This window comes from Babylonia areolata, chromosome 21 (assembly GCF_041734735.1).
Source record: "Babylonia areolata isolate BAREFJ2019XMU chromosome 21, ASM4173473v1, whole genome shotgun sequence".
NCBI lineage: Eukaryota > Metazoa > Mollusca > Gastropoda > Neogastropoda > Buccinidae > Babylonia > Babylonia areolata.
Window position 1 is genome coordinate 8,709,602 of NC_134896.1, and position 18,084 is coordinate 8,727,685.

The window sequence follows — 18,084 nt, forward strand, 5'->3', positions numbered from 1 at the left end:
ATTGCTCTACGCCTGCGAGACTTGGACCCTGACTGCAGACATCGAGAGAAGAATCCAAGCTGTCGAGATGAGATGCTTTCGTAGACTACTTGGCATCTCCTACAGAGACCACATCACTAACACGGAAGTGAAGAACAGAATCCAGCAAAGTATTGGACCCTACGAAGACCTTCTGTCCATAGTGAAAAAACGCAAACTTAGATGGTATGGACACATCTCCCGATCATCTGGTCTTGCCAAAACGTTCCTGCAAGGCACCGTACAAGGAGGCAGAAGGAGAGGACGGCAGAAGAAGAGATGGGAAGACAACATCCGGGGGTGGACAGGCTTGACGCTCGGTGACGCCCTGAGGAAATCAGAAAACCGTGAAGAGTGGAGAGGAGTGGTGGCCAGGTCAGCAGCGGTGCCCCAACGGTCTGAACCCAGACTACGGGAGAGGTGAAGGTGAAGGTGATGTGTGCGTATGTGTTAGGGTAGCTGTTAGATACACATGTATGTTAAAATGTATGTATGCAGTGTGTGTGTGTGTGGTCACATTTTGGTGTGTGTATGTAACATAGATATAATGTTTTATGTTAACAAAAGCGTTTTTATAAAGCACCTAGAGCAGATTTTTGGATAGCGTGCAAAATAAGTATCCATTATTATTATTATTATGTTTACGCGTCGGCTCCGGTTGTGCATTGGTTTGTTGTTAGTGTTGGAAGTGTGAGGACGCAGTGTCTTATGTCTTCATTTTGATGTCATGGACAACTATTGTATTATGCTGTATACACGTTACATACCGTGTGTCTGCCGTCATTGATTCTAATGTTCTGCAGTTCTTGCTGTTCATGTCCACAACAGCAGTTCGGATAGTTTGTTTGGTTGTATTTTTTGTCTTTACTCAAGGCTGAAAACTGTCAAAACAACTCCCCCCCCCCTGGCCCCCACACACCACCTTCTTTCTCTCTGTCTGTGTCTTTCCCTCCATCCCATATTTACTCATGTATTTGCTTACATATATATTGATGCCTTTGGCCTTGCAGTCATTTACCTGATATGTTGCGATCATCGTTTAGATGTGTCTCACAGGCGAGCGATGTATCCTTATCTATTTAATCGTCTGTTATAATTCTTCTGATTATTATTATCATCAATGGTGTCACAATTATCATCAATGTTCTTGGTTTGGGAGGTTTGGGAAGTTGGGGGCTGGGGTCCTTCTTGTTCTTCTGTTTGTTGTGTTCAGTTTTAGTGACCATTATTATCAATTCCTTTGATGGGTTTTACTGCAAATAAATTGAGTTCTGAGTTCACACACCACAAAGACATTCGGATTCGGATGGTTTATTCAAAAAAGGCCTTAGCCCCTTATGAAGGGGTGGTGTGTAAACTTATTTCGAAAACATTATGACATACAGTATATGATACAATAAAACAAAACAATACCTAGACTGATAATCAGGAACAACTAAATGATCGGATTTTGAATGCTTTGTGTAAATAAGTTGCAAACTGTCTGACTTCTTCATGACGTGACGTCATAAGCAAAACTAGTTTAAACATAGAAGGCACACCATAAAGAGAGAGAGAGAGAGAGAGAGATGATGATGATGATGATGATGATGTTTTATTGAGGGAAGTGTATAGACAGACAGACAGTGAAAGTGGGAAAGAAAGAGATTTTTGTCCCTCTGAGGAGATAGAACAACAAACTGCAAACCAGACCCATAAAACAAAGTCTACCATTCACGACGGAAAACACTGACATCTTCTGGCATTTTCCAGGTAGTCAGAACTCAGAAGATTTAATGTACGGTTACCTACTTTTGTACATATGGTTACACGTGTTGTAAACACACACACACACAAACACATAAAGCCAAACCTTGAGAAGGATGAACCAGTGAGGACATGCAATGCTGATATAAGTAAAAGAAAAATGACGAGTTAAGGGTCATTTAGAACTATGTCTTTAATTTAGGACTGGGGACTATGTGCTCTCTTGTTGTAATGAATAGAAAACATACATTTCTTAATCCCTTGTCACAATGCCTTGTATCATTGTGAAGCGTGCTAGGGGTAATAGGAAATCATTAAATTGTGCATATGTTTGGATAGATATTTCTTTCTCAAAGCACCCTACTGCAGACAGATTGCCAATACATGAATTTCGCCTTCGCCCCTCCCCCCATAAAATATACAGTTTTTCAAGCTGTCTTTATAACGGTAGTTCATCTCAAGTTCGTTGACTTCAAATTTGAATTTAATGAAAGATGACTTGTATTCAGCAATAGTAAGATAAGACGAATATTTTTTTCTGGCTGTTTTTAGTTCGTGTCTGCGAAACACGTGTGCCAGAATGTGAACTTTCTACAGTGAACTGATTATACAATGATAATAATTATGATGATGATGATTATGATGATAATAATATTTATACTGTACTAACAATACTGATAACAATAACAACAAAGATAACAATAATAACAAAATGCAATTTTTTTTTGAAAGGAGTCGTTATAGAACTACGTCAATATCAGATCAATAACACTAATTTCATGCAATGGCGGCAGATATATTGTCATATATGACGACTTTTATGCACACACACGCACACACACATAGATATATAGATGTATATATATATAATATACACACACATATTTATGCAAGATGTTTGTCTTCAGTTTAACGTCTTTCCACTTGAAGTGATATCAGAATATGCAAGATGTGCGTGCGTGCATGTGTGTTTATATATGTGTGTGTGTGTGCGCGCGCGCGTGCAAAGAAACACATGACTGAGTGCGCGTGAGTGAGACCATGTCAGTGCGTGAGTCTTTGTATTTCTGGTATATAACTGGATATCTCTGATGATTCATATCATACAGACGAAAACATTTGTCTGATTATTCATATCATACACTTTGAAACATTTGTCTGCTTATGCCACATAGAAACTTCTGTCTGATCATTCATTATAAACATGGAAATATTTGTCTGATTATTCATGTTATACACATGGTAACATTTGTCTGATTATTCATTATCCACACAGAAACGGTTGCCTGATTATCAATATTATACAGACGTAAACATTTGTCTGATTTTTCATTTTATGAACAAGGAAACATTTGTTTGATGATTTATATGAAAAAAAAACCCCACATGGAAACATGTTCTGATTATTCATATAATAAACACGGAATCATTTGTCTGAATATTCATGTTATACAAATGGAAACATTGTTTCGTTTACAATAAAAATGAACCTCTTCCATTTTGCAGAATAAATCAACCCAAAAAAAGAAAGAAAAAAAAGAGAAAAAAAAACGAAGAAAGAAGAAGAAGAAAAAAAAAAGAGAACAAAACGAAGCAAATCCGAATGACTGAAAAACATTTCACACCTTATCGTATGCAATCTTACCTGTTACACATTGCCACGTTTCACGTTAAGTGTTCATGTCACTGTCACGCAAATGTTTCCCAACGATGTTCTTTCACTTTCAGGCTCACAAAGTTTGGTTTGCATTTGACAACAGTATAGGATGGAAGAGAAAGAAAGGAAAGGTTCCTCACCACCTACACTATGCACTGATTCATCACACACACACACACACACACACATATGCATGCATGCACGCACACGCACACACACACATACACTTATTTGTGGTCGCGCTGAGAGCAGAAGACAGCCTCTGCAGTCCCTCCTGTCCTGACAAGGCTTGTGGTGGTGTCACAGCTCATCGTGATCCTGAAAGATGTTGTTGTCAACAGTCAGGACTGGTATACAGTATTCTCTATACACAGGTACAGAAATTCTCCGTTCGATATGTACCAAGAACAAAACACAATGCGAACAAACTGAAGCTGAGTAAGTTGAGAAAGCGTTTAGAGTATATTCACACGCACACACACACATGTAAATTGAAATATATATACACACACACATTAAAATCAACACACACACACACACACACACACACACACACAAGGAAGAAACAGATGTTCATCCATTGATGCAGGTACGGAATGCGGAATGGATTGCTTTGATGATGCAGAGACTGTTCAAAAAGGAATGTTTTAAGACTTGTGAGTCAATGACAAATGGACTAGAAAATGGCAGTGACTTCCAGGTCTGAGCAGCTGAAGAGTCAAAAGTTGTGAGGGGGAGGGAGGACCGTACAAGGGAAACCCCCCCCCCCCCCCCCCCCCCCAACGCCAAACAAACAAAAAACTGACAAAAAACGAAAAGAATGCAATTTCCCATGTGGTCCTTAATTCGTGCATATGTGCCACTGTGTGTGTGTGTGTGTGCATGTGTGTGTGTGTGTGGATGAATAATTTTTAATGTGTGTGTGTGCGTATATATGTGTGTGTGAGTGTGAGTGTGTGTGTGTGTGTGTGAAAGAAATAGATGGGGGCAGAGGAGGCGCCTGAGGTTTTCTTCTGAGATGGCGTTATGGAAAGGCACACAACTGGAAAACCAGTGTCACATGTTCAGTTCCCCCATAAGGATCCAGACTTTTACTCCCTGACCCACTGGACCCTGTGTGCTTGTCTGAGTGTGACAGTCATTAGGATGTGATGATAAACCAGGACCACGTGTGCACCATGCACCTGGCACACGTAACAGAAGCCATGGCAACAAGGGATTTGTCCCCGGCAAACTTCCATACGAAAATTCACATTCAAACATAACACTTGTATGCATGCAGACAAAAAAAAAAAAAAAAAGAAAAAAAAAAAAGGAAGGGTTGCATCGGACAATGGTGACGCGCACTTTCTAGGGACAGCAGCCGCCCAAATTCCATACAGAAAAATTCTGCAGTGACTGGAAGTATAAATACAACAGATTACAACACTACAATTGAGGGATGTTCGTGACTCACGTGCACACCAGCGGGGTCACTAGGGTCAGGGACTAGGGTAGTGTAGACCTCATTCCAGAAGACACACTCCCGGTAACGACATCCTTTCCCCACCGTCACGTGACTGGGGGACCGGAACACGGCGTACGGATAGGTGGAGCTGTTCAGGGGAGGCCACTGGCTGGGCGCGTCTTCAGAGTTAGGGTTACTGCAATCAACAGTCAAAGCATACAAACTTCACTTGTTTATTGTGGGTGGAAGTAATCTGTCATGGCAACCCGTTTCTTGATCTATGAAGATAGTATCTGTGATTGAAACAATAGTCATATGCGTAGCAATTCACAGGCTATTTACTTTTTAAAATTTTCATTCACTTTTTTCAAGTTCAAGGTGAAAGCGATGTCATCAGATATTGGTAGTGGCTCAATCTTGTTACAATTAATAAGCATTACATTGACTGAAGAATCGGCATAGAATTGTTGACACTTTGCTCACTCAATGTGTGTCAAGCAACACAATGGAAAAGAACAAAAAGCATATGATGATTTCCATGAAACACGCGGGACCTCATATGTATCAACACATTCCCTCTGATTAGAAATATAACAAAGCACGGTACACCAAATACACAGTCATAATATACTTTATATAGACACGGATATACACACATGAACACATACACATGCACCTGTTTTTCAAGTATGGAAGTATCATTCTGAATCAGCATCATTGTTGTGCATTTTAATATTTCACCATAATTTGTTATGAGTTATTGTTTCAAGGTTTACATAAGGACACCATTTTTTGGTAAAGACCATGTTTAACATTTCCATTGAATGCACATATCTTTTTACTTAATAATGGTTTCTTAAATCATAAAAAAATGCCCTACAGATGATCTACTTTTGTTTATTCTGCATCTGTAGGCGAAGTATTTTGCCAACAGAATGATAAGATTGAATATTTCATCTGTTTTTGTAACATCATCATTTCCAGAGTAATTCCATGTTTAACTTGTTATCAGCAGCTGTCACATCTTTCCTTTAAAACGTTCTCTCATTCTCTCCAAAACATTTGAGAGAACCTGTCACATAATATATAATGTTGTACTGCCTGTCTCATTTTTACAGAAATTAACGTCATTGATGGGAATACCCATTTTTCAGTTGTTGTTTTTTTGCAGAAAAACAAATTTGAAACCATTTCAGTGTTGTTGCTTTTACTTAAAAAAAAAATTTGCTTCATGGTGGTTTTCAAGTTAGCAATAATAACTAATTTTTGCTCCCATTCAACAAAGGAATTTATGTCATATATAAAAACTGGTTCAAGAAGTATGTCAAATTCTTTTTTTAGCCTTTTTTGATGCAGTGTATTATTTGTAGTGCTTTCGGTTTTTCATTGCAGGTTTTGCTGCTAAGATGAATATTATGTGTGATTAAGCAACTTTTACCAAGCCCATGTACACCAGATTAGATAATTTCCATCAATATTGTATTTTTCTGAAACATGTGTGACTGAGGAAACTCCCATGATCATCAACGGCATCTTTAACCAGAAATATTAAATAATTTTTGCTTGTCCAGTTATTGAAATGAATTAATTTGATACCAGTTTTAAAACTGTCATTTAAAAAGAGTGGTTCTTCAATCCTAGCTGTTTTGTAAAATTCACATATGCACAGTACACATCTTTCCAGAAATTCATTACAATCAGTATTTAAAAAAACTTTCTTGAGCCATACAAGTTTAATGAGTTAGTTTCTGGACACAATATAAGAATGATTTTCTCCCACTTTAGTGTTACTGTACACAGTTTCCAAATCCATGTTATTTTTAAAGCTTGTATGAATTTTTCTATTTCTGGAATACATATTCGTCCATTTGCAATGTTATGTATCGTATACTTTCTTTTAATCTTATCTGATTCATAAACCCATTCAAATTCATTACACTGTCTCTGTAATTGTTTTACCTCTTTGGAGCGTTTGAGGGGAAGAATCCGTAAAGTAAACAAGCTGTGAGAGTATAAAGGATTCAAGAACAGCAATTCTACCTAGGGGCATACATGTGCACTTTGACCAAATTTGTCCCTTGCATTCGTTTATTTCGCTGTTAATAAAACAACAACAACAACGAAAACAATTGTAGCAAATCCATATATTGTATAATCGTGGCACCTAGCTACCCATTTCATAACTTATGAATAAAACAAAAACATGAAAAAGTAAATCGATATAATTATGTAGAAAATTACGTTGATTAACCTGGTTACAGTTATCCTTTTTGTACGTTACAGTTATCTATTTTTAAGTCAAATTTTCAAAGAGACAACGGCCGAATCACTCCTTTAAAAAACAACAACAAATAAACAGATATTGTACCGTTGGTCACAACTAGTGTGTTTCTTTCTAATCTAATAAAGACATCTGACTATGTGTTTGATATCTTGCCTAATTCTCACAAGGATCTCTCACCCGAACTTAGCGAAGTTGGCCCAGGCGTACATCATGAGCAAACTGAGCTGTCTCTCCCTCTCCGTGAACAAGTGACCCTGGTCCAGCGGGCGGCCAAACACAAAGTCCAGCTCTGAGGCATGGACCACCCCCATCCACTGTGGGAAAGGACTGATGGAGGAGCGATGCTCGAACGAATACATGTACACGTCGCTGCCACCAGCAAGCAATGGAGCCGCTGTACTGTACATGGGGCACATGAAATTAAGATCACCTAAAATTTTCTCCAGGGCAGTGTGGTAATCATCTCTTTCAGCAGGTAACGAGGAACCAATATAAATGAACTCCAGCAGTTTTGCGAAGAGCTCCTTACGCTTTGGGGGATTCAGTAAAGAAGGGAGCACAACGTTCTTTAAGATCGTGTGGAAAGTAGTTTGATCCATGCCTGGTCTTAAGCTGTTATTCATGGATGTTCCTGACATGGGAAACAAAAAAGACCCATCGTCTTTTGTGGCCCCTATCATGACCTCACACTGCTTTAAGTTGTTGGAAAGGAAGGACTGTGTCAGGGGCTTGTTGAAGAAATAATCATCAACAATAATTCCAAAGGCGGGTAATGAGAAGCGTTTCAGGTCAGTAGCTACTTTTCCCATTTCTTCAGCATCTGCTTCTGATAAACACGTGATCATGGCATCATCATCGTCGACAGGGCACCCCATGATACCGGCCAGTTTTCGAGCTGCAGCAGTATTCTCTGCCACGGTCCTTTTCGCAAAACTTGCAGTTACAGGACCGCTCTGGATGATAGCCCTGGAGAAAAGATCTCGCGACAGTGGAGATACCATATGCGCTCCCACGCTCAAACCTCCAGCGCTTTCCCCAAAGAGCGTGATCCGACCCGGGTCAGCACCGAAGCGAGGCGCGTTGTGGTGAATCCAGTGCAGGGCCATGGCCTGGTCCAGCAGCCCCACGTTGCCTGGAGCTGCCGCAGTGCCCAGGGACAGAAACCCCAGCACCCCCAGGCGGTAGTTCAGGGTGGCCACCATCACGCACTGGGTAGCGGCCAGCACCTGTCCGTTGTAGGTGGGCACAGTGCTGGATCCCCAATGTAGTGCTCCCCCGTGGATCCAAACCATCACCGCCAATCCCTCCTCGTCGCCCTTGTCCGTACAGCCCTGGGGGACCCACAAGTTGAGGTACAGGCAGTCCTCACTGACGGCTGTGGAGGCTGGGGGGATCAGAGGGATGTCCTGGGTGTAGGGGACCTCAGGGCAGGAGGGTGGGAGAGTGGTGGCCTCCAGAACCCCCTCCCACGCTGTGGCATTTTCGGGTCGCTGGAAGCGGGCAGGGATTGTAGCGTAAGGAATGCCCCAGTACACCTTGACCTGTCGATCCAACACTGACGTCACTTCTCCTCTGATGTCACCGTGGGTCGTGAGTATGACGACGTCATCAAGATACGCTGAGACCAGGGTCATAGAGGCCGTGATGACAAGAATCGTGAAAGCTGTTGACCGTTCCATGTGTAGTGATTTCTTTCAGTTGTAACTGAAAATAGTCAAAGAACATTAAAACGAGTTTGAAACAGCTGTATGCACAGAATATAAAACTTCCTAGAACAACACAATTTAAACATCAACAATTTATCTAACGCCTCCATGTAACCTGTACACACACACACTCACACCTGTATCTATTTACAAACAGCCTTTCTCCCTGACAGACCACTTTCAACCAGTCACTGGGTTGTAAGACGATCCAGCACTTAACTGGCGGCTACACTGTATATATATACATCACTCCTGTGAATTTTTTCTGCATGTACTTATCTTTTAGCTGTTCGGTGTGTCCTGTGTTTGTGTCCTGTCGTGTTCTGAGTGTCTAAAAGCGGAATGCTTCTCAAATTTCCCGTGACAGGCACAAAGTGCACTGTGGAGCAACTGATACACTGAGGCTTTTTCTTGCCGTGCTAACATTGGGACTCAACGTTCACTATGCATGCACGTCATTCTTTGGTACTGATCACGAGAAATTGAAGAAGTTTTCTCTTGCCTGGAAATGTAGGAGGGAAAAAAATTCATATTTTTTGAATTTTTGTGTTTTCATATCATGTCGACAATGAGTGCTTCTGCTGAATGATCCAGAAGACCCATCAACCTTCTTCTCTCGCCGATGGCTCACCACGACTAACCCAGATCTTGCCTTTGCCATTGAAGACCTTGCCCAAAAAACCAGCAGGAAGGCACAAAGACAGCTGGCAAGCAGCGACCACAGACCAGTACTACTGGCCATCAATTTGCAGTATACACCAAGCGATGCCCAGTCTTTTCCCAGATGGAATTACAGAAAGGCGGATTGGGAGCTGTTTGCGGGCCTCTCTGACGAGTACTGCAAGACTATCAAAATGGACGATTACAACAGCAACAGAGCCACCAAAAACTTCAACCAAGCCATCCTGAAAGCAGCCTCAAAGGCAATTCCACGTGGCGCTCGCAAGAACTACAGGCCATATTGGAACTGCGGGAGCTTGAAGATGAAGTGACAAGGACTAGAGAGGAGGTTGAAAACAACCCAACACAAGAAAACAACATTACTCTCAAAGCCTGCACTGCCAAATACAGAAAGGCCTGCATCCAAGCTGGATGGAGAAAACAGAAAAGCTGAACCTTGACAGAGATGGCAACAAACTCTAGAAACCCACCAAAGCCATGAACAACGAAGAGACAAGGTCAGCGCCTGTCACGCTTCAAAAAGACCAGGAGATGGTGACATGGAGAGAGGCAGCAAACTGCTTCATAGACAGCTATGAGCAGATGAGCAACATCACTGTGTCAGAGGACAGAAAACAACAAGTCCATGATGAAATGAAGAATCATCAGGATGACCAAGACCAACCTGAACATATGGACAGGCCTTTCAAACTGAAGGAGTTTGAAGAAGCCATAAAGTCTTTGCAGGACAAAAAAATCTCCAGGTCCTGACAAAGTCACCAACGAAATGCCAAAACACCTTGGCACTAAAGCAAAGACCAAACTCCTTGCTCTCTTCAACAACAGTTGGAAGACGGGGCATGTTCCACAGAGCTGGCGAGAAGCTGACATGGTGCCCATCCACAAGAAGGGCAAAGACAGAGCCAGGGCTGATAGTTATCACCCCATCAGCCTCACCAGCTGCGTGGGCAAGCTCCTAGAGCGTATGATCAACTCGTGCCTAGTTTGGCACCTGGAGAAGAACAACATCATCACTCCAGAGCAGGCAGGCTTTCGCCAACATCATTCCACTGAGGATCAAGTGACCTACATAGCCCAGAAGATCGAGGATGGCTTCCAGGACAAACAGCATACACTGACGTTGTGGATAGACATGGAAAAGGCATACGACACAGTCTGGAAGGATGGCCTCTGGAGGAAGCTCCAGAAGAGTGGTGTGACTGGCTGTATGTACCAGTGGATCTTGCAGTACCTGAACAATAGGTAGGCCCGAGTCCATGTCAATGGAGCATACAGTCGGAAGAAGACACTGAGAGAAGGAATTCTTCAAGGAGGTGAGACAGTGGGAGGTAGACTAAAAAAATCTTGGTAAAAGTCGACTTACTTGGGATAAAAGAGGCGACGTATTGAGCCACAAGCTCTTCTTCAGGCAAATGAAATGAGTGAGTGACAGACAGGAAGGTACAGACAGAGAGGGAGAGAGAGTAAAGTTCAGGAAAGGAAAGTGATGAGAAGTCACAGGAAAGGACACAAAAAACAAAGCAGGGTGAGTAGAACTGTCAGTGTGAATGTATGAGGGAAAGAAAGGGTTCTGAAAGGGAAGGGGGAGGGAAGGTGGGCAGGGGGTGAGAGGGCAGGAGTGAGGGGAGGGGGTGGAAGAGACTGTTAGTGTTAGGGACATATGAACAAGAAAGTAAAATTAAGTGGAGAAAAAAAATATATACATATATATATATATACACACACACATATATAGAGATATATATACACACATATATATAATTGAAAAAATAAAAATAAATAAATAAATAAAAAATAACAAATAAATAAATTAAAAAAAACCCAACAAAAGTAAATAAATAAATTAAAACAACAGCAAAACAACAACAACAACAACAACAACAACACACACACACACACACACACACACACGCAAACAAACAAAACAACAACAAAACAACAAAAAACAAACAAACAAAAGGTGTCCTTAGCCCCACACTATTCCTCGTCTTTATAAACGACATTGACAACGACATGCCACGCAAAGTCCAGGGAGCCATATATGCAGATGATCTTGTCCTATGGTGCTCGGACGAACACCTCACAACTGCCAACTACAGACTACAGCAGGCGTTGAATGTTCTCGAAAGCTGGACAAAACAGTGGCTGGTGACAATTAATGCCAAAAAGACCACTTACACTATTTTCAGCCTTTCACCCAAAGAACAGAAGGCCAATCTGCGCATCAGTTGACAAACTCTGCTTGCTGAGAACAACCCCAGTACCTGGGAGTCACTTTTGACAAACGCCTGACGTGGAAGAAGCAAGCAGAGAAAGCAGAATCAAGAGCAAAAGTACGATTTGGCCTCACGAAGAAGCTGGCAGGAACAACATGGAACACAGACAACACGATCCTCAGGAGGCTGTACACTGGTAGAATCAGGCCAGTGCTGGAGTATGGCATGACTGCATGGGGCACTACGGCCAAGTCCAACATTGAACGGATCAGCAAGGTTCAGAATCAAACTACCCATATCATCACAGGGGCCATGAGATCTACGCCAGTTCAGGAGCTTGAAACCATCACAGAGCTCCAGCCCCTTGAGGACCGCAGAGACACCAAACTCCTGACCCAGGCTGCCAAGTTCAAGAGGTTGCAAGGCTACCCCATGAAGGACAGACTGTCCCAAAAGGACGGCTGAAGAGAGGGAGCTTCATATACCAGAGCAGGATCCTAGAACGGCAACATCAGGATATCCTTGACCATGCCCCCAAAGTGATACCCTGGTGTATTGCCGTCCCTGCCTGGAACGAAGGAACCCCTTCCCTCATCCAGTGCAGCATCTCTGGTGTTGGCCCCAAAGATTCCCAAAGCGGCCCATAAAGAAAGTCCCTCACCCTTGAACACCTCCACACCCAGTTTCCCAAAGAGTTCTGGACTCATGTCTACACTGACGGCTCTGCGGCAGATGCCATTCTGAACGGAGGGGCAGGAGTCTATGTTCAGTATCCAGGAGGCAGAGAAGAAAAGATCTGCCTCGCTACCGGCCTGTACTCCACCAATTACAGAACCGAAGCAGAAGCCTTGAAAACAGCAGCAGCCCACATCGAGGTCAGCCCCTACGCCAGCCACAACGTTGTCTTCCTGACCGACGCCCTGCCCATCTTGCAGGTCTTTTGGTCCAACAGAGATCCAGAACTCAACGATCTGTCCTCCTCTCTCGCCTCCCTCTGCACAAGACACACAGTCACCCTACAGTGGATTCCCTCCCACTGCAACGTACTTGGCAACGAGACTGCTGACTCCCTGGCAAAGGAAGCCACTACGAAAGAGCAGATGGACAGGTCTACCAGCTACTCTGAATCCAGGACCATCATTAAGACCAAGCTGCAGTTTCAGTTTCAGTGGCTCAAGGAGGCGTCACTGCGTTCGGACAAATCCATATACGCTACACATCTGCCAAGCAGATGCCTGACCAGCAGCGTAACCCAACGCGCTTAGTCAGGCCTTGAGAAAAAAACCCAAACAAACAAACAAACAAAAAACCAAAAAAACAAAACAAAACAAAACTGCAGAACAAGTGGAAACAGCAGCATCCACGCCACAACAGAGCGGACCCGTACTACCTGCTGACTCGTCGAGAGCAGGTAGCCATTTTCAGGCTCAGAACAGGCCACAACCGCCTGAAACACCATCTATACACGAAACTCCGTATCGGCGACACAGAGCAGTGCCCCTGCAGAACAGGCAACCAGACAACAGAACATTTGCTGCAGTCCTGCCCGCTCCACCAAGCGCTCCGAGAGAAAACCTGGCCCGACCCAGTCCCAGCGGCCCGAAAGCCCTACGGAAGACTGGAGGACCTGCGACGCACTGCCGCCTTCATCGAGGAGACGGGGGAATCCATCTGATAAATGACGAACGAGACATCAGTGCCGCTCCCCCTCCTGCCCCCCCCCCACCCCCACCCCCCACCCCCTTTTTTTTTTTTTTTTTTTTTTTTTGCTTTCGTGCCGAAGATAATTATAAGCTTTGTGCTCAGAGAGGTTTAAGCATGCTTGGACTGGCTACAATGGGCGACTTCAGACTGACCTGAGACACGGAAACGACGAGTCGACATGATCGAAAGCATACGATCCGCCGACTGTAGTTTTGTGGAAAGAACTGGACTTGTCAGGAGTACGAGTGATTATCGTGTGTATTACACGCCCGGAAATGCGTGTTGCTGAGTCCAGTGTACTTACATTTATTCAGAACATTCACCTTTGATTCCAACCTCCTTCTACCCCGTTTTCCACAACTCGCCATTCAACCCCACCCCCTGCCTCCACCTTTCCCAACTTTCAAACGATAACATTCAAATGTGAACATTAAAGCTGTAAAAAAAAAAATAAAAAAATAATTTTTAAAAAAAAAGGGGGGGGGGGGGGGGGGGGGGGGCGTCTACAATCAAGGACATTAAACAAAATTCCTCCTCCTCCGCGTTTTGTTATGATTTATCGAGTCGGAAAGTAGTGATGAAAACTGGGGAAGAATGAAACGTTGACAGATCTATACTACGATGAAACCTTGAAATGCCAATCGATCTGACGGCTGCTTAGGAAAATAGCTTTTATCACTGTTTCGCCTACAGCACACAACCAATGATTCGCCGGGCAACCACTCGTTTCTGCTGGTTTACAAAAATCTGAACTGGATCGGTATATGTAAGTGTTGGTATCTCTCGCTATCTCTCTCTGACCCAATCACGAAATAAAGCCACATCACCATCTCAACTGGGGATAAGATGTGGAGATGAACCAGCGGATCCAACACTGTTCTTAATTAACACACACACACACACACACACACACACACGCATACATACACACATACACCACACACACACACTACCTGTAACACTTCATAATCACGGGACAACAGCTTGGTTAATCCTAAACGACGCTGAATAATTATGCTGCTGCATTTCGTCCCACGGTGTTTCGAACATGAAAATAACGCCCTCAATTAAATTGCCCACGTTTGCCGGTAGGTTCACAAACGTCATAAACACGGATGACGTAGCGCTGTATGCTGAGCTAGTTTAAAGAAGAATGGAACATGTTGCAAATCTAGTGGCAAAATGTTTTACTCAAACAACAGCAACAAAGCAAGCTGAACCAATCGACATGGGCGTTGTCACATACATCCAGATCTGGAAGTGATGGGAACTGAAACCAGTCAGAGGTTTAAACATCAGTCTTTTCGCTTGTTTGTTTGTTTGTTCGTTGTTTTTACCTGATCCCCTTCACGGATGAGTCTTAGTGTTGCTGAATTACGTTTCTTGTCCAAATTTGCAGGAACACACACACACACACACACACACACACACACACACACACACGCCCACACCACACACACACGCCCACACACCACACACACACACACACACGCCCACACCACACACACACGCCCACACACACACGTTTCATTCAATGCTAACCAGTTTGTTAAATAGACTTAATATCAGAAAATGGTACACGATTCTTTACGCTTTCAGAAAACAATGGGCTATATTTATTTTGTGATAGTTTGCCAGCAAGAATTCATATCATTATTATCAGTAGTAGTATTGGTCTTCTTCTTCGTTTTTGGGCTGCAACTCCCACGTTCACTCGTATGCACACGAGTGGGATTTTACATATATGACCGTTTTTACCCCGCCATGTAGGCAGCCATACTCCATTTTCGGGGGTGTGCATGCTGGGTATGTTCTTGTTTCCATAACCCACCGAACGCTGACATGCATTACATGATCTTTAACGTGCGTATTTGATCTTCCGCTTGCGTATACACACGAAGGGGATTCAGGCAGAAGTAGGTCTGCACATATGTTGACCTGGGAGATTGGAAAAATCTCCACTCTTTACCCACCAGGCGCCGTTACCAGCGGGGGTTCTACAATCAAGGACATTAAACAAAATACCTCCTCATCCACGTATTGTTATGATTTATCGAGTCGGAAAGTAGTGATGAAAACTGGGAAAGAATGAAACGTTGACAGATCTATACTACGATGAAACCTTGAAATGCCAATCGATCTGACGGCTGCTTAGGAAAATAGTTTTTTTTATCATTGTTTCGCCTACAGCACACAACCAATGATTCGCCGGACAACCACTCGTTTCTGCTGGTTTACAAAAATCTGAACTGGATCGGTATATGTAAGTGTTGGTATCTCTCGCTATCTCTCTCTGACCCAATCAGATTCAGATGGTTTATTCATTAAGGCCAAAGCCCCATATGAACGAGGGGCGATAATAACATTAGTGTATGTCACCAGAACTATAGCAACTAATCATGACATAATTATATCTCTTAAGTGAAAAGCTTTATATAAATATAGAACCAAATTACGTATAAGTCCGTCATCTGTAGATGCCATCAGCAGATTAAATCGAAATGAACATGGATATATATAATATTTCTTTGGGATAAATTTTTCACGAAGAACACACAAAACGGGGCATTTCAAAACAAAAGTGTACTTCATCTTCTATCGACTCTTTACACAATGGACAAAAGAGATCAGAATTGTGTACATTTTTATATCGGTACCTGTGTGAATCTGAATCTGAATCTCTGACCCAATCACGAAATAAAGCCACATCCCCATCTCAACTGGGGATAAGATGTGGAGATGAACCAGCGGATCCAACACTGTTCTTAATTGACACACACACACACACACACCACACACACACTACCTGTAACACTTCATAATCACGGGACAACAGCTTGGTTAATCCTAAACGACGCTGAATAATTATGTTGCTGCATTTCGTCCCACGGTGTTTCGAACATGAAAATAACGCCCTCAATTAATTACCCACGTTTGCCGGTAGGTTCACAAACGTCATAAACACGGATGACGTAGCGCTGTATGCTGAGCTAAGTTAAAGAAGAATGGAACATGTTGCAAATCTAGTGGCAAAATGTTTTACTCAAACAACAGCAACAAAGCAAGCTGAACCAGTCGACATGGGCGTTGTCACATACATCCAGATCTGGAAGTGATGGGAACTGAAATCAGTCAGAGGTTTAAACATCAGTCTTTTCGCTTGTTTATTTATTTGTTTGTTGGTTGTTTTTACCTGATCCCCTTCACGGATGAGTCTTACTGTTGCTGAATTACGTTTCTTGTCCAAATTTGCAGCAACACACACACACACAAACACCCACCCCCCCCCCCCCCCCCCCCCCACACACACACACGCCACACACACGTTTCATTCAATGCTAACCAGTTTGTTAAATAGACTTAATATCAGAAAATGGTACACGATTCTTTACGCTTTCAGAAAACTATGGGCTATTATTTATTTTGTGATAGTTTGCCAGCAAGAATTCATATCACTATTATCAGTAGTAGTATTTGTCTTCTTCTTCGTTTTTGGGCTGCAACTCCCACATTCACTCGTATGTACACGAGTGGGCTTTTACATGTATGACCGTTTTTACCCCGCCATGTAGGCAGCCATACTCCATTTTCGGGGGTGTGCATGCTGAGTATGTTCTTGTTTCCATAACCCACCGAACGCTGACATGCATTACATGATCTTTAACGTGCGTATTTGATCTTCCGCTTGCGTATACACACGAAGGGGATTCAGGCAGAAGTAGGTCTGCACATATGTTGACCTGGGAGATTGGAAAAATCTCCACTCTTTACCCACCAGGCGCCGTTACCGAGATTCGAACACATGACCCTCAGACTGAAAGTTCAACGCTTTAACCACTCGGCTGTTGCGCACATCAGAATCTTCCAGAATTGACGACCGATAATCACTTGGCACACGGAAACAAAACAATGTGTGAAAGGGTCCCCCTCAGTACGAACACATACAGATCAAATACATACATTACAAAAATTGAAGACTACCGGACACTTATCCGAGACTTGTAAGCACTGAAGGGAAACAGAATGCGTCAATAATTTGATGAACACACACACACACACACACACACACACACACACAACATGTGGTTCGAAAGCACACGTACACGTCCATCAAGACGGGAAAGTGACGAGAATTTTGGTTGCTAAAAGGGTGGGGACATATTGCACAACACGTTTTCGAAGTTCAATGTATGCTTTATGACACAATTTAGTCACTAATTTCTTCATGGAGAGTTTGCCGACAAGTGTGAATGAGGAAAAAACGCAGTATCAACACTTACTGTTCAGTTTGGAAGTTCCTAATACCACTCGACTGGCCCCGACGTTTCTGACGACTTTCATGCATGTACGTACACACGCTTTTTGTCGGCAGAGGTGAAAAAGACACTGCTCCAAACGGTGGAGTTTTAGGGTGTAATTATTGGCTGCTGTGGTCTTCTCGCCAATACAGCGCTCCGCTGACAGTACGGTGAAGGGTGCCATATCTCCCTTCCCCCCCAAGTAAATTTACCTGCAGGGATTTTGTTCATACGTCCATGATTCAAAACGAGGGTTCGAATCAGTGTGAACTCTGCTCATCCCAATCATCTTCCATCTAGGACGGGGAGTAAAGAGATTCATGAATG

General features: G+C 43.0%; 1 protein-coding gene across 1 annotated transcript; it reads right to left on the minus strand.

Annotated features, from left to right (window-relative positions):
• Positions 1-517: 517 nt before the first annotated feature.
• On the minus strand, positions 518-17,869 carry LOC143296390 (acetylcholinesterase-like). The gene is made up of 4 exons (XM_076608280.1): positions 17,740-17,869; positions 7,330-8,856; positions 4,878-5,064; positions 518-3,739 (listed from the first exon to the last, which is right to left on the minus strand). Exons 2-4 carry the CDS (start codon positions 8,829-8,831, stop codon positions 3,722-3,724), a joined length of 1,707 nt encoding a protein of 568 aa, XP_076464395.1. The 5' UTR covers positions 8,832-8,856; positions 17,740-17,869; the 3' UTR covers positions 518-3,721.
• Between the last annotated feature and the right edge of the window lie 215 nt (positions 17,870-18,084).